This window comes from Schistocerca serialis, chromosome 2, assembly GCF_023864345.2.
Source record: "Schistocerca serialis cubense isolate TAMUIC-IGC-003099 chromosome 2, iqSchSeri2.2, whole genome shotgun sequence".
Classification (NCBI taxonomy): Eukaryota; Metazoa; Arthropoda; class Insecta; order Orthoptera; family Acrididae; genus Schistocerca; species Schistocerca serialis.
In genome coordinates this window covers 1,125,668,503-1,125,691,871 of record NC_064639.1, presented here as the reverse complement: position 1 = coordinate 1,125,691,871, position 23,369 = coordinate 1,125,668,503, and the positions used below count along the sequence as shown (strand labels likewise).

The window sequence follows — 23,369 nt, the reverse complement described above, 5'->3', positions numbered from 1 at the left end:
AAGTGAGACGTCACAACGTTGGATCCTTTAAGAAATAATTTCTGTATGGCTGAAACATGCCGAAATATTAATGAAATAAATACGAGGCCTGTTCAGAAAGTAAGCTCCGATTGATTGCCAAATTGAAACCACAGTGAACATCAGAAATGTTTTACTTGTAACAATTAGCTACACCTTTCAGCTACTTCTCTACGTAGTCGCCGTTCTGACTTAGACTTTTGTCATAGCGTTGTACCAACTTTTCAATAGCCTCATCATAGAAGGCAGCCGCCAGTGCTTTCCGCCAATTCTCCACGCTGGCCTACACCTCGTTGTCTGTGTCAAAATGTTGTCTTCAAAGACAGCGGTTCATGTGACCAGAGATGAAACTCAGGGGGAGACAATTGCGGACTGTATTGTGGGTAATCTCACATTTCCATTTGAAAACGATGCAGGAGCATCTTCATTGCCCCTGCAGAATGCGGCTGAGAATTGTCTTGAAGAAGAAACAGCACGACAGTTATGTAATGTTAGCTGCATAGCTTCAGGCGAAATTTCTCACCAGGCCCTCGTACTTGGCGGCAGACACTATTTTCTAGACATCTTTACGCACTCACTGCGAGCTCAGAAATGAGAAGAGCGACGTGATGCTAACTGGGGTTATACTAGAGACACTACCCAACACATCTGTGCAAAGCTTTATCGGATTTTCATAGTCGTTTCCATTTCGCGACCGATCGGAGCTTACTTTCTGAACGCCCCTCGTATATGCTGATCACTCAAAGAAGCCAAAAACTTCGAAGCTACGAGGTGAAGGCTGTGCTCTGGCGCTCTCATACTTTCTACATTATATCTAGAACTACAGGAAAGAAGAAATTGTTTCGTCCAGTGATATAATACGGATACACGTTTTCCGCAGTCCTAGATAGGAAGTGAAAGTGTTTCATAGTGTACACACGAGGATTTTGAAGGAAGCGGTGTTTGGTGTTTAACGTACGTCGATATCGAGGTCACTAGGGACGGAGCACAAGATCTGATTAGGGAAGGATGGAGAAGGAAAGCGGCCATGCCCTTCCGAAGGAACCATCCTAGCATTTGCCTTAAACGATTTAGGGAAATCACGGAAAACCTATATCAAATTGGCCGGACGCGGGTTTGAACAGTCGTCCTGCCGTATGCGAGTGCGGCGTGTTAATCACTGCTCTCTCCCGCTCTGTACGAGGATCTTGACGCAACAGGACGTTATTAAAAGTCCCCAGACCTTAGAGAGGTGTCTGAATAATTTAATTTTCCTGTCACGCCGTATCCGCGTTGGTTTTGTAATAAATTACTAGCTGGTGGTTTAGCAGAATCAACAGATTCATTGAGGCGTAACACATGCCCAGTCTACCATCGTATCGTTCTCTCTTTGGTAGAATGGAGTATGACAAATCATATTCGACTGTTTACACCTCTTACCAATATATATTGTCTTCCTTCTCACTCAGAGAAAAAAGACTGCAGATTGTTATTCTTGTTGCGTCTGCGATGAGCAACAATGACTCATTTGTTAGAGCAGGAAGAAAATGAGTGCGTTTTGACAATGAAATTGTGCTTTTTCTCCGTTGGTACATAAAGTTAAAATTAAGGAGTCACATCTGGAGTCAACTTGAGGTGCAGGAGAGTTTTGTTTACGCTTGCTGAAGTAGTCGTCCTGTGTATGTTTAGCGTAAATGGATAAAATAGAATCGTGAACTGTCATATAATTTTCTGCGTTGGAGACATTACCGCCAATCGAAATTTCTTCAAACCTATGGTAGTTCGTAATGCAGTTTGGAAATGTGATGCTGAATACAAACGTAGCCATGTCCCTCTTGAATCTCTTGAAGAGAGTTGACGCAAGAGACATTGCAAAGCTGCAACCACAGGCGACAACTGATTAATGATTTAAAAAGTAACTAACGCTGCAGTAGTAACTAAGAAAGACAACAGTATATTTTTAATGAACAATTCCCTATGAGAAAGATTTGTGGGAGGTGCTTACACCGTCTGTTGAATACTGACTTAGATTAAATACAAAAAAAGTTACTCTTATATTTTCCACACTTTCAAAATTAATTCAACTGATTACGTCCGTATTTATGGGTGAGACATCACGTTACAACCAAAACGATACACCAGTCAAAGGAGTGAGTGGAAGCAGGTAGGCTTTACCCTAAAGACAAACAGTAATTGCCATTCTCTTCTGAGGTATGAAAAGAATTCTTCTAAATCGTTACTTTGAAAAGGGTAAGACAATAACTGACAAATATTACAAAAGGATTCTGAACCAGCTAGATAAAAATGGTGAGATCACGACATGAATCTTGAACTGTAAAAAGTGAAAGAAGAATGAAAAAATAAAGGAAGAAACAAATATAACCTTCGTCAGAACAATGTCCCTGATAACAAAGATGCTTAGGAAAGAGGAACCTAAGACTTAAATTTTGAGTATATATCATCAGAAATGGCAGCCGAAGACTTCCGGCATAAAAAGTCACCTTCGGTCTTCTAATTACCTTGACAAAGAGAGTGGGGGAGCGGACACAGGTTCAGGGCACTTTCTTGCCCTTGGGGTGGGAAACAGCTTTTAAAAGGTGGAAGATAAATCAATAATCAACGGCATGAGGATGCAGAAGGCAGTGGAAACCACTACATTGAAGATACATAATGTGTTCCACAGGACATGTGGTCTGTAGCCGAAAAAAAATGTCATGATAAACTCTCCGCTGGCAAAACATGTCGGACTACTTTGCCACCGCCATTCGGATCACCGGAAGGGGACTGCCTAGGGAGAGATGATTAATGAGAAAAACATTGAATAACCAACGAGAGGATAACATTCTACTAGTCGTGGCATGGTTGGTTCAAGTGGCTCTAAGCACTATGGGACTTTACATATGAGGTCATCAGTCCCCTAGACGTAGAACTACTTAAACCTAACTAACCTAAGGACATCTCACACATCCATGCCCGAGGCAGGATTCGAACCTGCGACCGTAGCAGCAGCGCGGTTCCGGACTGAAGTACCTAAAACCGCTCAGCCGGCGGGGGGCATGGTATGTCGGACGTTTAAACATAGTGCGGAACCTAGATACTCTGAAAAGGAAAATGCAGAAGCTAAATATTGGTGTAATTGGAAGTCACTGAATTGAAATGGAAAGAAGACAAGGATTTTTGGCGAGATTAGTTTTGCATAACACAAACAGCAGCAGAAAATGGTATAACTGGAGTGGGATTCGCTATGAAAATGAAGGTAGAACAGAGAGTGAGTTACTGTAAACAGTTCAGTGATAGAGTTGTTCTCATCGGAATATATAGGAAACTTACACCGACAACAATGGCATACATGCCGACGTTGCTAGCAGTGGATGAAGAGATAGAGAAAGTATAAGACGATGTCGAACAGGTAGTTTCAATGCAGAGAGGGAGATGAAAATCTAATACTCATGGGGAACTGTAGTGCGCTTGTAGGGTAGGGACTAGAAGAAATGGTTACGAGAGAATATGGGGTTTAACGTAGGAATCAGAGACGTGAAAGATTAATAGAGTTCTCTGTTCAAAAATCACAAAACGAAAAGGAATATTTGCAAAAGGCGGGAGATACGGGAAATTCCAGTTAGGTTACATCATGGTCAGTCAGAGATTTCGAAATCAGGTATTGGATTGTAAGGCATAACGAGCAGCAGACATAGCTCAGATCACATTTTAGTAATGATGAAGAGTAGGCTGAAGGTGAAGAGAGTAGTCAGGAAGAATCAATGTGCAAAGAAAAGAGGTGCGGACAGACAAACGAAAGGAGAGATACGCTTGAAGTTCTCTGAGGCTATAGATACTGGGATAATGAATAGATCATTAGCCACTTTAGTTGGAGAGGAATGGACATCTCTAGAAAGGTCCATCACACAAGTTGGGGAGAGAAACGTAAGTAAAAGAAAGGTAACTGCAAAGAAACCATGAGTAATAGAACAAATACTTCAGCTGATCGACGAAAGAAGGAAGTACAAAAATGTTCAGGGAAATCCAGGAATACAGAAAAATAAGTCACTTAGGAATGAAATACACAGGAAGCGCGGGGAAGCTAAGGTGAAATGGGAAATGTGAAGAAATAAAAAAAATGCTGTCGGAAAGACTGACTCAGCATATAGAAAAGTCAAAACAATCTTCGGTGAAGTTAGAAGCAAGAGCGGGAACCTTAAGAATGCAATGGGATTTTCACTGTTGGAAAGGAGAGAGAGCGAATAGGTGAAGAGAGTGTGCGCTGAAGTCCTCTATGAGGGGGCGGACTTGGCTGATAACGTGATAGAGACAGGGGATTCAGCATTAGAATCATAATTTAAAATATCTCTGGATGACTTAAGATCAAATAAGGTAGAAGCGGTTGGTAAAATTCTATCATAATTTTTAAAATCATTGCGGAAAAAAGGCAACGAAAGGAATAATGACTTGGCTGTGTATAGTGTATGAGTCTGGCGATACGCCATCAGACTTTCCGAAAAGATATCATCCTCACAATCCCAGTATTGCAAGAGCCGTCAAGTGTGAGAATTATCCCACAATCAGTTTAATAGCTCATGCATCCACGTTGCTGACAAGATTAATATACAGAAGAATGGAAAAGAAAATTGAGGATGTGTTAGATGACTATCAATTTGGATTTAGGAAAGGTAAAGCAACCAAAGGGGCAGTTCTGACGTTGTGGCTGGTAAAGAAAGCAAGACTGAAGAAAAGTTAAGACACGGCCATAGGATCTGCCGACCTGGAAAAATCCTTCGACAGCGTAAAATGGTGCAAGATTTTCGAAATTCTCAGAAAAATAGGAGTAAGTCACAGGGAAACACGGGTAATATACAAAATGTACAAAAAGCAAGAGGGGATAATAAGATTGGAAGACGAAGAACCAAGCTTTCGTGTTTAAAAGGATGTCGGACTGGGACGTCATCTTTCGCCACTACTGTTCAATTTGTACATCGAAGAAGCAATGACGGAAATGAAAGAAAGGTTCAAGGCTGGGATTAAAATTAAGAGTGAAAGGATGTCAAGGATAAAATTCGCTGATGACAATGCTATTCGCAGTGAAAGCGAAGAAGAATTGTAGGCGCTGTTGAATGGAATGAACGACGTAATGAATACAGAATATGCTCTAAAAGCTAATCGAGCTAATCGGGGAAGACAAAAGTAATGAGAAGTAGCAGAAATGAGAACAACGAGAAACTTAATATCAAAATTTGGGATCACAGAGCAGACGAATTTAAAGGATTCATCTATTTAGGCAGCAAAACAACCCATGACGGACGGAGCAGCCAGGCCATGAAACGCAGACTAGCGCTGGCAAAAAAGGCATTCCTGGCCAGGAGCAGTCTACTAATATCAAACATAGCCTTAATTTGAGGAAGATATTTATAATAATATACGTTTGCAGCACAGTGTTGTATGGTAGTGAAACATTGTGGGAAACCGGAACAGAAGAGAATCCAAGTATTTGAAATGTGTTGTTACAGAAGAATGTTGAAAACATGGGGGCCGATAAGGTAAAGAATGAGGAGTTTGTCCGCAGAATCGGCAAGGAAAGGAACGTATGGAAAACATCGACAAGACGAAGGGATAGGATGATAGGACATCTGTAAAGACATCGTGTTACTAGAGGGCGCTGTAGAGGGTAAAAACTGTACCGAAAGACAGCGATTCGAATAAATCCAGCAAATAATTGAGGACGTAGCCTGTAGTTGCTAGTCGGAGATGAAGAGGTTGGTGCAGGAGAGGAATTCGTGGTGGGCTGCATCAAACCAGTCATAATGCAATTTCGTAGATCATCTAACCAATTAATTAGATGAACTTTGGCCTATTCCTACACGAAAAGAAATTTCTGGGTGTAAAACGTTTTGAGTATAGTGAGGATGTTATTCAGCCATAGATGTGTTCTTACAGACTCGTACTTAGATACAGAATGCACTCATTATAAAGATAAGATCTGAAAGGGTCATACGTCGAAACTTGACAAAGAAATTTTCACCGAATACACTTCACAAACCGATGCTAGAGTGACGTAACATGTAGAACATAAATTGCCTCTTCATTATTACCACCAGTAGGAACAGTATTGATCATAATTTGTTTCTTCCTGAGGGAAACATGGCAGACAGGCAGCGGAATGTTTCCTCTCACAGCTGCGCTTTCCTACAAATGCATATGTGAGAGGGTACTTGACCAGTACCCAGTTTTCATGTAGGATGGGAGTTCCAAAAGCGTTGTCAACTACGTGCTACACGCTTCACAAAGTGGATTCACAAGTAAACACCGGTTTTGACTTCTAATTCCTGAGCACTAGCAAATGTGGTCATGGCGCAAAATGTAGTCTGTCTGATAAAAGAAATCAAACAGCCAGAAGGGGAAGAAGAAACGTAATGAAACTTCATGGATCGAGAGACAATGTGATGTTAATTCAATGACCGTAAAATCGAGTCAAGCTTACGAAGAACTTGACAGTGCGAGCCCTCATATGAGTATGTCATTGCACTCCATTTGGTTTGGACGGATGCACTCTTTGGTTGGGAATGGCGTCATCAAGCAGCAGGATACCCTAGGCAAGCTGGTTCACAACTGTTGGAACTCGTCCTTGATATCGCGGGTACTGACACGAGGGCGTGCTGGTCCGACATATGTTCTGTTGGAGACTGTCCTTGCCAGCTACGAAAGTACCTCAGCATCTCGCAGACAGTTCATAGGGTCACGTACCATGGGTACAAGAGCATTGTCCTGCTGATACCACGATACTGTCGCATGAGAGGTAACATGTGAGGACGCAAGATGTCCCTTACCGTGCCGTTAGGTCGTCAGAGTTCCCTCAATCACAATCAGCCATGATCCTTAGTCATACATGCTGTGGGTAGTCCTAGCGCCTACAGTAGCAGCAACCACCAATACATCCGAGGTAGGCGGTCGCATAACTCGTAGGCGCCAGCCTTCCTACTGATAGACACAACTCGGGTGTGATGCGCCCAGACATTTGAGCACAGCGTCAAGAAGGAAGCGGTCGACCTTTAGTAACGACCGAACGTTCTGTCCGAGCAATCGTCAGAGAAGGACTGAGAGCCATGGATTCATGGTTATCGTCAATCTGACGTGCATCTGATGCTCAGTGACCACAAAGATCATTAATAGGCGGCTAGCGGAGAGGGATCTGAGCTCTTTGCACCGACTGCGACTGACCTCTGTACATCAACAAGCCCGTTTGCAGTGATGCCATACACATTCGGCCTGGAATCTTACTCACTGGAGTGGAATTGTCATCAGTGCTGAGTCCCACTTCGAACTGACGAGCGAAGACGCTCTGGATAGCCGGGAGATACCAACCTAACTACAGCCCGCCGTGCCGTCGGACAACCGGCTGTAATGGTCTGGACTGCCATTTCTTTTCATAGCAGGAGCCCTTTGGTTGTCATCCGCAGAACCCTAATAGCACAGCGGTACATCTAGGATATTCCGCGCCCCGTTTTGTTGCCCTTCATAGCAAGCCATCCTGGGAATACATTTCAGCGACAGTTTTTGTTGTTTGTCTTCGTGCTGGCGAAAATCTACCTTCGCCACTAAAGTCGTTGGATTTCTTGCCAATTGACAACATTTGAGGCAGATCGTAAATGTCTAACACGCCAGTGGGATGGAATTGGGACTATATGCTTCACTAGGACATCCATTAACTTTATCAATCAATGCCAATTCGAATAACTGCTTGCATAAGGGCCTGAGGTGGACCAACCAACGCGTTACTGTCTTGCTCTCTTTGTAAAGTTCTTTCTCTTGAACAAATTATCCAGTTTTTTTTCTGAAATTGTAATCATTTGCTTGTCTGTACATGTAGATCTACCTTTTTCCGTCCCATTCGCATCATTCCTTCATCATGCGTAGGGATCTTTTTTTCCGGATATAATCTATTTAGTCAGCTCCTGATACATCACACGCTACAAATTATAGTGGATGCGACTCATTTTAGTAAAGGAAAGAGATATTCAATCGCACACACACGCACACCCACCCACCCACCCTCCCCCACACACACACATGACTTGCATTCCAAGTATTTCCATACAATTCAACAAATGGATGTATGTATGTTTCACATCTCCTCCAAAACAACAGAACCGAATTCGACCAGACTTGGTCCATATATCACTTAATGTCTGGGAAACATCACTGTGGATAGTAACCACCTACCTATCAAAGGGGTGGAGGAGTGAATGAAAAACCAGTGCAGCCCACAACGCTCGATGGCCATAGTCATCCAGTACTTGCGAATGAGAGCGCTTAGTGGCTTGAAATAAACTTTAAACACAATTTCAAATCCTTAGGAAACTTTTTCTTACTGACAGTCTCCAAAGAACGGTCGAGGGAAAAAAGTTTATCGCCTGCTACATTTTCGCTGTTCACGCCGTAAAACTGCCGCATGAATCAAGGCGTTTTAATTTATTACTTCCTTACTACTAAATGCATTCATGACACATTTTGCAGAAAGTACTCACATATACCACTGAATGCACCAGAAAAATTATATCACTATGCGGCACACAGCTCATGATATCCGTCGCAAACATTGAGAGATGTGACAAACTGCCGCATCGTACATGATGTTTACATTTATTAGTTCCTCCCTACTAACTCTAATCTCAACACGTTTGGCACACAATCTCCGAATATGCTGCTGAATGTACATACAAAAATATATTAGTGTATGCCACCTAGTCACAAGATACGACATCACAAACACTGAAATGTGTGAAAAACTGCTGCATAATGCGTTATGTTTTTATTTATTACTTTTTTACTATTATCTCTATACACTACGCATTTCGCAGACGGCAGACACATATACCACTGGATGTACTTGCAAAGTTATATCATTGTTCGACATCAAGTTCAGAATATACGATGTCGTAAGCGTTGAGCTGCTTGAAAGCTAAACTGCAGGCGAAATTCGCTAGGGACACAAGTGAAAAATGTGAACAAATATGTTTTAAACATGTTAAATATACGTGAAATATATTTGAGATGTGCATATACAGGCAATTAACATGCAAAAAATTCATCCTGAACCCGTGGAACTATTTCAGCCAAATTGGGTATACATATTGGCTACAATCTGGAAAGAAATACTGTGGGGTAAGGACCACTAGCCTCCTATTGGGGTCAGAATGATAACGTGGGTGAGGGGAGGAAGAAATGGACAGAGAGGGGGCATAGATTAGATCGACGTAGATAGGGCATATGAGGGGATGAACAGAGAGGGGGCACGGGAAGTGGACAGAGGGGGAGAAGGAGAGAGAAAAGGAAAAGAGATAGAAAGAGACACAGGGGAGGAAGAGATGGGGAAAGAAAGGAGGGAGGAGGAGATGGACGAGAGGAGGAGGAAGAAAAGGACAAAGGAAGCATAGAAGAGGAAATGGACCAAGAGAGGGGAGAATAGGTGATGGACAGAGAAAGGAAAGAGAAGGAGATGAGCTGCGAGAGAGGGAAGGAGGGAAGCTTGGTAGTACAGGTGGACCCAGTCAGGTGCAACATGCGGACTTTGCTCCCATTCACGTGTGTGGGACACTAATAGGCGGTTGAAGGGAATCGGCACTCCGTTCCTTACGTTCCGGTCCAGAGGATGGATCTGTGGAGTTTTCTGAGAAGCAGTCAGACTGCTACAGAGCTCCAAATAGCGTATAACAACTCAACCATACAGTACTGGTACCTAAATATGAGGACATTAATTAAGATACCGGTTATCCATGACTTCGTAACTAGATGGCAGAGCGAGCTCACAAATACCGCATTTTAAAAAGGGCAGAAGCGTTTCAGCTGGTTGAGGTCAGGTGGTGGGACAGATTTCCACCTTTTCAATGGGAAGGAGAGATAGTGGCACCAGTTTTCTTTTCACCAGACCTTGCACCAATGTTCTGGGTTAAATTCCAAACCTTGCACAGAGTACCACGTACTGGGGAAACGCGACACCCTTGAAAGTGATCTGCTGGTCGCATGGGGACCTCAAACACGACGTCCCTCTTGGTGCTGTTCGATAGTAGACGTGTTGGTACCTTGGTTTAACGTCTCTATTCTCTCTCTCGTCGTCATCAACATAAACACGAATTACACTAAGGACGAACTCATCACTCAGCTAGACTAAACAGTCACGTTTCACATAGGACAGTTGCCTAGTGGCTAGAATTAAAAAAATCATTGCATTTGATTTGGCTGAAGCCTTAGGAGAGATCACAGCCAAAAACGCCGTGCGGTATTTATGTTTGTTAATATCATGGTCGTAAAATATTGTAAGAGGATGATTCACATCAAAACTATCAATATTTATTGTTGTACGTAAGACGTAATACTACAATTACAGATATAGAATGTTTAATAGTATCTTTAGCCTATAATGCAACCATTTCATCGCTTCGGAACTCCACCGGTAAATCGTGGAAATAATTTTTGTCGTTGTAACCGCAGCCATTCGTGCGCCGTGGTTTTCAACTCTCCATCACCTCTGAAACACTTGGCTCCCAACGCTTCCTTGAGTCGTCCGAACAATGGATTCGGAGTTATGTGAGTAAAGTAGGAGTTCGAGACACTCAAATTCCATATCCTGCATTGTTGCTACGGTGGGACGGTTGCAGCGAAACATCTGCAGACAGAAGACCTCGTCGTTTACCCTGACCGCAGGGAGAATATGATTTAGTATCAGATTTGTATATGAGTTATTGGTCACTCATAATCCCATTTCGATGTAATCCTGCAGAATGACCCCTTTTGCATCCTAAAAGAAAGTAGATATGAGTCCCATGTCACGTCGGGTTGTTGCCCTATGCTGGGCATAAGCAGGATCAAAAGGACCCGATATCAGGAGGAATCCCATGTCTTTGTCTACGTGTAAATTATTCGCACCATTCTTGAACTTACCCCAGGGACACACACGAATCACCGTTCAGTGCTTTAATCCTACGGTGAATTTTCACAGGTTTAACAGCTTCACTACTCAAAAACGTTGTCACAAATTAGGTCTGCAACGCTGTGCGAGTCGACTATGCACTAAAATAGCTGCCTTTTCCCGTGATGCAACAACAACTGTTGGTAGTCTGTCAAAACTACTCCTTAAATAGATAAGTACATTTACTGTATAAAAGTGATCTTTTGCTTTGTTAGTACACGTTGCAATCATTAGTAACTGAATATCTGTATTCAATTTGATGTATTCCAGACATCGCCCCCTTTCCTAAAATGATCATCGTCAGGTGACCAAATATGTAATAAAATGCAGCTCTTGGTGTTTGCAACACGCCTTTTCAGAAGTATACACTGATTGCCAGGCATGATATTCAGTAAGACTTGATTTGTTGCTGCTTATATTTGTCTAAATGATGACATTTTCACCACCTTAGTCTTTCAAGCTTGAACGGGACTGACCTTTTAATGCAAAATTGCTACGAATACACTCTATTTGAAGGAGAACGTGAAATTGGCTGAAATGCGGATAATACGGTCACACTGTTCAAGGAAAAAATGTTTACTGGTTTAAGGATGGTGCACATACAGGGTGTTTCAAAAATGACCGGTATATTTTAAACGGCAATAAAAACTAAACGAGCAGCGATAGAAATACACCGTTTGTTGCAATGTGCTTGGGACAACAGTACATTTTCAGGCAGACAAACTTTCGAAATTACGGTAGTTACAATTTTCAACAACAGATGGCGCTGCGGTCTGGGAAACTCTACAGTACGATATTTTCCACATATCCACCATGCGTAGCAATAATATGGCGTAGTCTCTGAATGAAATTACCCGAAACCTTTGACAACGTGTCTGGCGGAATGGCTTCACATGCAGATGAGATGTACTGCTTCAGCTGTTCAATTGTTTCTGGATTCTGGCGGTACACCTGGTCTTTCAAGTGTCCCCACAGAAAGAAGTCACAGGGGTTCATGTCTGGCGAATAGGGAGGCCAATCCACGCCGCCTCCTGTATGTTTCGGATAGCCCAAAGCAATCACACGATCATCGAAATATTCATTCAGGAAATTAAAGACGTCGGCCGTGCGATGTGGCTGGGCACCATCTTGCATGAACCACGAGGTGTTCGCAGTGTCGTCTAAGGCAGTTTGTACCGCCACAAATTCACGAAGAATGTCCAGATAGCGTGATGCAGTAATCGTTTCGGATCTGAAAAATGGGCCAATGATTCCTTTGGAAGAAATGGCGGCCCAGACCAGTACTTTTTGAGGATGCAGGGACGATGGGACTGCAACATGGGGCTTTTCGGTTCCCCATATGCGCCAGTTCTGTTTATTGACGAAGCCGTCCAGGTAAAAATAAGCTTCGTCAGTAAACCAAATGCTGCCCACATGCATATCGCCGTCATCAATCCTGTGCACTATATCGTTAGCAAATGTCTCTCGTGCAGCAACGGTAGCGGCGCTGAGGGTTGCCGCGTTTGAATTTTGTATGGATAGAGGTGTAAACTCTGGCGCATGAGACGATACGTGGACGTTGGCGTCATTTGGACCGCAGCTGCAATACGGCGAACGGAAACCCGAGGCCGCTGTTGGATCACCTGCTGCACTAGCTGCGCGTTGCCCTCTGTGGTTGCCGTACGCGGTCGCCCTATCTTTCCCCCACGTTCATCCGTCACGTTTCCAGTCCGTTGAAATTTTTCAAACAGATCCTTTATTGTATCGCTTTTCGGTCCTTTGGTTACATTAAACCTCCGTTGAAAACTTCGTCTTGTTGCAACAACACTGTGTTCTAGGCGGTGGAATTCCAACACCAGAAAAATGCTCTGTTCTAAGGAATAAACCATGTTGTCTACAGCACACTTGCACGTTGTGAACAGCACACGCTTACAGCAGAAAGACGACGTACAGAATGGCGCACCCACAGACCGCGTTGTCTTCTATATCTTTCACATCACTTGCAGCGCCATCTGTTGTTGAAAATTGTAACTACTGTAATTTAGAAAGTTTGTCCGCCTGAAAATGTACTGTTGTCCCAAGCATATTGCAACAAACGGTGTATTTCTATCGCTGCTCGTTTAGTTTTTATTGCCGTTTCAAATATACCGGTCATTTTTGTAACACCCTGTAGATCGGTGAAAGTGAAATGTGATCAGCGCAGGTGGTCACTACAGTGAAAGATGGGCGTGGCTAACAGTTCATCCTTGCAAACCGACGAGCACCAGAGCATTAAAACGGCAGCATAGGTGAGCTCCACGTTTTTCAACACTGAGACATCTCCCCATCAGCGTGAATACTTTTTCAAAGTGTGTGCGTAACCTTCTCAGTCGATTTTTAACCGAATGTGACTCTTTGCTGCAGATTTATTATCACGTGTATTGCGTTATTTTGATACTGAGGTTAGATAACACTGAATGACTGATGTGATAAAACAGCGAAAAATATTTAGTGCAATTTTCGATATCTTCCTCAGTTCTTTGACGTTTATGTATATTTATTTCAAGAATAATTTCATGATAGTTACTTTGTAAAAGTATAACTCGTAAGATTTTCGTTTGATTTGCGTCTAGAAAATTAACCCTTTACACTTTAAATGACAGTGGCATTAATTTTGGTACTAGCTTTTAACAATCACAGTTTTTCACTACGTGTATAATTCGCATATTTTGCCCTCTTTGTATTTTTTCTTGTTTACTGCGATTGAGAGCTACAACAGTTTTGACTAGAGAGACCAATTTCATGACATGAATTACAATTTTGATTAAACAAAATGAATTTATTAAAAATTTTATTTTACAGTTTATTGTTTAAAATATAATTGGATTTTGCATTAATTTATCACGATTTTTCATTAATAATAAAGCCACAAAACTGTAAAGTTACATCCTTATGGAAGACAAAGGGAAGCAAGGAACATTGCGTTTACAATTTAACAACGATACTTCCAAAATAAAATTTATTTTAAAAACAATTTCGTGTAACCGCAGAAACAAGAACATGAGAGTGCAAAAAGTTACAAAAAGATGGTAATTACAAAATTCTGTTGAGTATGTACAAAAATAAATAACAAACATATTAACAACATCATAAAGTCCTTTACATGGACGGTGGTCTGTTTGGATGCAAACTCAAGAGAGATTTTCCGTCTGTGTATTAGCTATTACTGTAGTACATATCTAACGTACTACTGTTCACTCCAAGTTAAATGTATTGGCGCATGGCAGCAAAACAAGTGACTGACGTAAGTTTATTTAAAATAGAATAGTTTTTCCACTTTCAATAATTAAACAACTATAACGCTTTACAAACGTACATTCTATTCTTTTGACGTGTGCTAAGGCCTATATTGTAAGCCTACCATAAAAATACACGGATCTCTTTGGCACAGGAAGTAAGAGTGAAGTATGAAAAGATCGAACGAAATCTTTAATATGCTTTTCTGCCACTTTAGAAAGATGGTGCCAACATTATGGGTTGAAACGTCGCTAGAATCATGACAGTTAATGATGATTAATTCACAAGCTGCTCTCCGAATCGGTCAGCAGTGTTCTGAAAAAGAATAAACTGACGGTTTAAAAATGCATTGGGCCACTGCAGAAATGACCAGTAAAAAGCTGTAGACATCGCGGAACAACTGCTACATTCTGTTAAAGATACTTTTCCATTATTATTTTTATTTTACGTTCTTGGATATAATTATCTCTAGATGACTAAGTGTAAGGAATTGTAACATTTTAGACACTGCAATGAAGTGTCAAGTAAGTAATATCTAAGTCTGAACTTCTGGAAGAAAGAGATACCGTGAGAGATTCGTTGGTTTAGCTTAAACAGGCAGTTGCGTGTTTCATTTAATGTGAGCACAGGGATTCGTAACTGTTTATACAAGTAAGAAGCACTTGTTGATTTGTGCATATAAAGAAAATTCGAAGGAATACGGTCCGATGCCGTTAATCATTACGGCTAGTTTTAGAACTTTAATTCAAGCGATTTTACCATCAAATTCGTAGCTACAGAATCCGATTTTGCAGTACAGATTTGTATATTGCACATAAACGTTAATATACACTAGCAAACCGTACATGGTTAGGTAAAGTTATATGATAGCTATTGTCGTTTAAACTTGATATTGACATTTGTCTCTTCAGTGTCTGAGAAGGGAGGGAAGAAAAAAGTAACAAACTGTGACCATAGCTCGAATTATGTAAAAGTTTGTCTCGAAACAGAATCTGAAATACAGATTTCATTTAGTCGAAATATCTCATAATTTCACAATCATTTTGAATGTGAACCTCAGTTGCTGTTCCTATGGTGGGAGAAAACTTACTGCTATGTGTGTATTATTCAGTAAGATTTAAGTTAAATGTGATAAAAACATTGTGTACATAAGCTGTTATGACCAGTCATCAACTATCTGAAAACTGCAATGAAGTCAAGTAATGTCAGGAAGCAGGTCAGAGAGTAATACGACATCTATTTAATAGGGGACTTTCATTTTGCTGGTCGACAGACAACTGAAAAGTTCTGCGTTTGCAGCTGACTGACGCTCGTAGGAACATGATTATATGATAATACTGCTGCAGTACAGATATTCCGTTACAGTTAAATTGAGTAAGTGAGTAAATAAGAACACAGGTAATTTTCCAGTTTTTTCGTGATACTTCTCAGACAAATTTTGCGGGAGGAGAGATGAAAAGCCAAAAGTTTTGGAAAGCGGTAACGAGACGAGGCTGGAGTGGAGAACGACGCAACAGGTGACCTCTGCGAGTGGTCCGGTGGCGGGCGCTCTAGAAGCCGTCGAAGACGATGGTGTTGTTCAGGAGTCCGGGACCGAAGTAGGGCCCGACGGTGGGCGCGAGGCGGATGCGCAGGATGCGCATGTTGATCTCGTGCGGGTTGTAGGTGCGCCGGAAGAACTTCTGGAAGCGCGAAGACAGCATCCATACGTTGTAGTCGTCGCGCGGCGCCAGGATCAGCTCCGACGAGAACTGGATCAGGTCAGGGCTGCAACAGCGACAGCAGCGCGCCCTCAGCACTCTGACCGTGCACACCACTGCATACAAAGACTCTACACAAAGTTGCCTCCAAAAAATAAACACACCGTACAAAAAAGTAGTCGCCTGGGATACAGACCGTGGAAAACAGCCCCTGGCTTTGGTAATCGCTTCGTTTCTAGAGGAGAAAACTCCATACATAGCCGAAGATAGTTTTAGATAATTACACTACTGGCCATTAAAATTGCTACACCCAGAAGAAATGAAGATGATAAACGGGTATTCACTGGACAAAGATATTATACTAGAACTGACATGTGATTTCATTTTCACGCAGTTTGGGTGCATAGATCCTGAGAAATCAGTACACAGAACAACCAACTCTGGCCGTAATAACGGCCTCGATACGCCTGGGCATTAACTCAAACAGAGCTTGGATGGCGTGTACAGGTACAGCTGCCCATGCAGCTTCAAAACGATACCACAGTTCACCAAGAGTAGTGACTGGCGCATTGTGACGAGCCAGTTGTTCGGCCACCACTGGCCAGACGTTTTCAATTGGTGAGAGATCTGGAGAATGTGCTGGCCAGGGCAGCAGTCGAACAATTTCTGTACCCAGAAAGGCCCGTACAGGTCGTGCATTATCCTGTTGAATTGTGGGGTTTCGCAGTGATCGAATGAAGGGTAGAGCCACGGGTCGTAACACATCTGAAATATAACGTCCACTGTTCAAAGTGTCGTCAATACGAACAGGAGGTGACCGAGACGTGTAACCAATAACATCCCATACCATCACGCCGGGTGATATGGCAATGACGAATACACCCTTCCAATGTGCGTTCACCACGATGTCGACAAACATGGATGCGAACATCACGATGCTGTAAACAGAACCTGGATTCATCCGAAAAATGACTTTTCGCCATTCGTCATTGAGTACACCATCGCAGGCGCTCCCGTCTGTGATGCAGCGTCAAGGGTAACCGCAGCCATGGTCTCCGAGCTGATAGTCCATGCTGCTGCAAACGTCGTCGAACTGTTCGTACAAATGGTTGTCTTGCAAACGTCCCTATCTGTTGACTCATGTATCGAGACGTGGGTGCACGATCCGTTACAGCCATGCGGATAAGATGTCTGTCATCTCGACTGCTAGTGATACGAGGCCTTTGGGATCCAGAATGGCGTTCCGTATTACCGTCCTGAACCCACCGATTCCATATTCTGCTGACAGTCATTGGATCTCGATCAACGCGAGCAGCAATGTCGCGATACAATAGACCGCAATAGCGATAGGCTACAATCCGAGCTTTATCAAAGTCGGAAACGTGATGGTACGCATTTCTCCTCCTTACACGAGGCATCACAACGGCGTTTCACCAGGAAACGCCGGTCAACTGATGTTTGTGTATGAGAAATCGGTTGGAAACTTTGCTCATGTCAGCACGTTGTAGGTGTCGCCAACGGCGCCATCCTCGTGTGAATGCTCTGGAAAGCTAATCATTTGCATATCACAGCATCTTCTTCCTGTCGGTTAAATTTCGCGTCTGAAGCACGTCATCTTCGTGGTGTAGCAATTTTAATGGCCAGTAGTGTATATCCTTTAGACCTAAGACATTGCAAGGATCTTGATTCCTGTGTTACATCTTTGTTATACACCTTCAGTATTACTGAGTGTATCAACAGGGGATCTCAAATTGATTCCACACTTCTAGATTTCCAGAAGGTTCTTGATACCGTTCCGCACAAGCGGCTTCGAATGAAATTGTGCGCCTATGTAGTGTTGTCATTGCTGTGCCGTCAGAAAGGCCACAGCTCGTAGTAACTGACGGCAAGTCATCGAGTAAAACAAAATTGATAGCTGGCGCTCCCCAGGAAATTATTACAGGCTCTTTGCTGTTCCTAATGTATGAAAACGATGTAGGAGACAATTTGAGCAGCCTTTTTAGATTGTTTGCAGATGATGGTGTTATTTGCCGTCCATCGAAGTCATCAGAACACCAAATCTAATCACAAAACTATTTAGAGAAGATATCTGTAAGGTGGGAAAAGTGGCAATGGAATCTAAATAATGAAAAGTGTGAGGTCATCCACAGGCGTACTTAAAGGAATCTGCTAAATTTCGGCTGCTGGGTAAATCACCATAAATTCAAAGACTTATTTCAATTAGATACTTGTGGATTGCAGTTTCTATTAACTTAATTTGCAACGGTCACACGTTGTGCGGAAAGCGATCCAGGTAGTGTGTTTTATCGGGAGGACACCTACAAGATGCACTGTAGAGGCTGCCAACATTACGCTCGTTCGTCCTCTTCCGGAGTAGTGCAGTGCGACATGGGATCCATATCTGATAGTATTAATGCAGGATATCGAAAAAGTTCAAAGAAGGGGCGCTTGTTTCGTACTAGCGTGAAATGGTGTTGAGTGCTATTGACGAGGAAATCCATATTTCTGGATTTCCGGAAGGCTTTTGATACTGTACCACACAAGCGGCTCGTAGTGAAATTGCGTGCTTTCGGAATATCGTCTCAGTTATGTGACTGGATTTGTGATTTCCTGTCAGAGAGGTCACAGTTTGTAGTAACTGACGGGAAGTCATGGAGTAAAACAGAAGTGAATTCTGGCGTTCCCCAAGGTAGTGTTATAGGCCCTTTGCTGTTCCTTATCTATATAAACGATTTGGGAGACAATCAGAGCAGCCGTCTTCGGTTGATTGCAGATGACGCTGTCGTTCATCGACTTATGAAGTCATCAGAAGATCAAAATAAACAGCAAAACGATTTAGAAAAGATATCTGAATGGTGCGAAAAGTGGCAGTTGACCCTAAATAACGAGAAGTGTGAGGTCATGCACATGAGTGCTGCAAGGAATTCGTTAAATTTCGGTTACACGATATATCAGTCAATTATAAAGGCCGTAAATTCAAGTAAATACCTAGGTATTACACTTACGAACAACCTAAATTGGAAGTAACACATAGAAAATGTTGTGGGTGAAGGCTAAACAAAGACTGTGTTTTATTGGCAGGACAGATAAAATGTAACAGAGCTACTAAGGAGACTACCCATACTACGCTTGTCCGTCCTCTTTTAGAACACTGCTACGCTGTGTAGGATCCTTACCAGATAGGACTGACGGAGCACATCGGAAAAGTTCGAAGAAAGGCAGCACTTTTGTACTATCGCGAAACATGGGAGAGAGTGTCACAGAAATGATACAGGATTTGGGCTGGACATCATTAAAAGAAAGGCGTTTTTCGTTGCGACGGAATCTTCTCACGTAGTTCCAATCACCAATTTTCTCCTCCGAATGCAAAAATATTTTGTTGACACCGACCTACATAGGACATAGGGAGGAACGATCACCACGATAATATAAGGAAAATCAGAGCTCGTACGGAAAGATATAGGTGTTCATTCTTTCCGAGCGCAATACGATATTGAAATAATAGAGAATTGTGAAGGTGGTTCGATGAACCCTCAGCCAGGTATTAAATGCGATTTGCAGAGTATCCATGTAGATGTAGATGTGGATGCAGGGTGGAGAGTTTCACGGATATGAGACGCGAGTTGCAGCGGAAATAATTAAATCAAAACCGTATTTGGTTGCATTTAGATCTTTCACAAAATTTCACTCACAAACTGTCTGAATTCCAAAATATTATGTTGGCTCCTCTGCCGAGCGCTGAATTGTGAATTGCGAAGTATTGGTGTAGATGTAGGTAGTGCCAGATATTTTCAATAGAATTAAAGTCGAGTAATTTAGCGGAACTGTCCATGTGCGATGTTGTTGTTGTGGTCTTCAGTCCTGTGACTGATTTGATGCAGCTCTCCATGCTACTCTATTCTGTGCAAGCTTCTTCATCTCCCAGTACCTACTGCAACCTAAATCCTTCTGAATCTGCTTAGTGTATTCATCTCTTGGTCTCCCTCTACGATTTTTACCCTCCACGCTGCCCTCCAATGCTAAATTTGTGATTCCTTGATGCCTCAAAACATGTCCTACCAACCGATCCCTTCTTCTAGTCAAGTTGTGCCACAAACTTCTCTTCTCCCCAATCCTATTCAATACCTCCTCATTAGTTACGTGATCTACCCACCTTATCTTCAGCATTCTTCTGTAGCACCACATTTCGAAAGCTTCTATTCTCTTCTTGCCAAACTAGTTATCGTCCATGTTTCACTCCCATACATGGCTACACTCCATACAAATACTTTCAGAAACGACTTCCTGACACTTAAATCTATACTCGATGTTAACAAATTTCTCTTCTTCAGAAACGCTTTCCTTGCCATTGCCAGTCTAAATTTACATCCATTCTACTTCGACCATCATCAGTTACTTTGCTCCCCAAATAGCAAAACTCCATTACTACTTTAAGTGTCTCATTTCCTAATCTAATTCCCTCAGCATCACCCGATTTAATTTGACTACATTCCATTATCGTCGTTTTGCTTTTGTTGATGTTCATCTTATATCCTCCTTTCAAGACACTGTCCATTCCGTTCAACTGCTCTTCCAAGTCCTTTGCTGTCTCTGACAGAATTACAATGTCATCGGCGAACCTCAAAGTTTTTATTTCGTCTCCATGGGTTTTAATACTTACTCCGAATTTTTCTTTTGTTTCCTTTACTGCTTGCTCAATATACAGATTGAACAACATCGGGGAGAGGCTACAACCCTGTCTTACTCCCTTCCCAACCACTGCTTCCCTTTCATGTCCCTCGACTCTTATAACTGCCATCTGGTTTCTGTACAAATTGTAAATAGCCTTTCGCTCCCTGTATTTTACCCCTGCCACCTTTAGAATTTGAAAGAGAGTATTCCAGTCAACATTGTCAAAAGCTTTCTCTAAGTCTACAAATGCTAGAAACGTAGGTTTGCCTTTCCTTAATCTTTCTTCTAAGATAAGTCGTAAGGTCAGTATTGCCTCACGTGTTCCATGTGCGATAGCGTGCCTGAATGTCCATCAAACCAGGAACATATGAGTTCAGCCCCCTAAGAGACTCGCACTAGTATCCTGCAACAAACACCCCTGACATTATAACATACCACACTTTTAGTTCGTGAATGTCAACAGGCATAGTTCCATTTAAATTAGTGTAAGTTTGAGCAAAAAATATCCTTTGGAAGTGTTATTATAATCCGTACATAGGCTAGCAGTACGAGCCCCTGACTACCATTTCATTCTGTGAAAACTGCACATCAATAGCACTTTCCATTTCCGCAACATCTGCGGTGCAAGTTTAAGGCGAGTGACTATATACAGTGTATTTATAATTAAATGTTTAGAGAGCTGTAGTGCGGGCTGTGTGAGTCGCAGGATGCTGTAACATCGCAGGTATGTTCTTTAAGCGGTGCCCTCGCGGAGTATGGTGACAAAAATAATAGTTCCACTTTCTTAATATGGCACTGCAAGCAGTCAGAACGTATAATGTTTCCTGTTTTGACGCTTGGCAATGTGCGTTATTTCTTTTGTGGAGTGACTTTTGGTGTAAAGAGTTAAGAAGGTTAAAGTTTTCCGCAGAAAACACAATGGTTGCTGAGAAGAAAGACCGTACACTGCTGGTAAAGTTTTTTATCAGTACGGCAGCGATATTAGCTCTGCATTGCAGGAATATCGATGACAGAAACAGCTGCGAAGAGCAGCCATGTCAGTAAAATGGGCTAAAGAAAGTGATCAAGAAATCTGAAGAAACTGGTGAAATATGTTGTGCGAAAGGCGGGGTGGGGGGGTGGAGGCGGCGCATTCCCAGGGAAGTTGTTGGTGAAGTTATAGTAGCTATAGCCGACCGGGAAGCACTTGCCTCAAATCCTGCAGCCAATGCTCTGGCTGTGTCGTGGAAATAAATACTGCAAAACATTATGCGGCGTATTTTACACTGATATCTCTACAAGATTCAGAATTTGCACCAAATGAAGTCCCTAAACGGGCTTCAGAGCCTTGACTTAGCCGTTCGTTGTCTGGTACGTATAGAAAACGATGACATGTTGCCGGAGAATATTCTTTGCATGGACGAGGCACATTTTACTCTGCACACTGTCGTGAATGCAAAGAACTGCCGCATACGGGGTTCTTCTATGCAGCATGTTGTGGAGGAACAACCACTGCACTCAGCATATTTGTCCGCGTGGTGTGGTTTAACTCCTTCATTCTCGGTACGTTTTCCTTCCAGGCGATGACACCTCAGGAGCGTCTTAGTTGTGCATTGACATCTGCGTGTTACAAGGACCGCCTAGTGTAACATATGATTCAAACTTTGCTGGAGCGCAACCATTATTATGATGGCAGATGGGACGAAACGACATGTCGCTTGGCAGGTGAAAGATTCGTTCTGAGATACCTTTGTTAATGATTACATCATCACTATTCAATTTAAAGACGTGTGGCCATCCAGATCGACCGAACTAAATCCATGTGACTTCTAGTTGTGGGGATACCTGAAGGATAGCGTACGTCGACATATCGCTCTGATTACACTGGCTATGTTTCGAGCTAGTGTCGACCATGCCATGCTACAGATGCAGCACGTTGCTGAGTACAGAGACCCATACAGACCATATGTTGTAACTTATGACCGTACCCTAATAAAAGTGCCAGAACCGATCGTATCATGTGTTTGATCGTTCCTCCCCTTGTCCTGCGCCCACATTACACTCTGAATTCCTATAGTACCATATTTTCACCTGGTGGCAGAAATTGGAACTACTACTTTTTCATAAAAAAACAGCATAGTGAACGCATTATTGTGGCCAAGATAGACACAAAACCCATGCCCACTACAGTAGTACAAGTTTATATGCCAACTAGCTCTGCAGATGATGAAGAAATTGATGAAATGTATGACTACATAAAAGAAATTATTTAGGTAGTGAAGGGAGACGAAAATTGAATAGTCATGGGTGACTGGAATTCGTCAGTAGGAAAAGGGAGAGAAGGAAACATAGTAGGTGAATATGGATTGGGGGGAAGAAATGAAAGAGGAAGCCGCCTTGTAGAATTTTGCACAGAGCATAACTTAATCATCACTTAGTTCAAGAATCATAAAAGAAGGTTGTATACCTGAAAGAATCCTGGAGATACTAAAAGGTATCAGATAGATTATATAATGGTAAGACAGAGATTTAGGAACCAGGTTTTAAATTGTAAGACATTTCCAGGGGCAGATGTGGATTCTGACCACAATCTATTGGTTATGAACTGCAGATTGAAACTGAAGAAACTGCAAAAAGGTGGGAATTTAAGGAGATGGGACCTGGATAAACTGAAAGAACCAGGGGTTGTACAGGGTTTCAGGGAGAGCATAAGGGAACAATTGACAGGAATGGGGCAAAGAAATACAGTAGAAGAAGAATGGGTAGCTCTGAGGGATGAAGTAGTGAAGGCAGCAGAGGATCAAGTAGGT

General features: G+C 42.3%; 1 protein-coding gene across 1 annotated transcript in view; it reads right to left on the bottom strand.

Moving 5' to 3' along the window:
• Positions 1–13,914: 13,914 nt before the first annotated feature.
• LOC126458572 (protein yellow-like) overlaps positions 13,915–23,369 on the bottom strand; it is a 132,864-nt gene continuing 123,409 nt past the window's right edge. Inside the window, exon 5 of the mRNA XM_050095705.1 lies at positions 13,915–15,976. Coding sequence (XP_049951662.1) covers positions 15,760–15,976 — 217 coding nt within the window. The 3' untranslated portion in view covers positions 13,915–15,759. The remainder of the gene's footprint in view (positions 15,977–23,369) is intronic.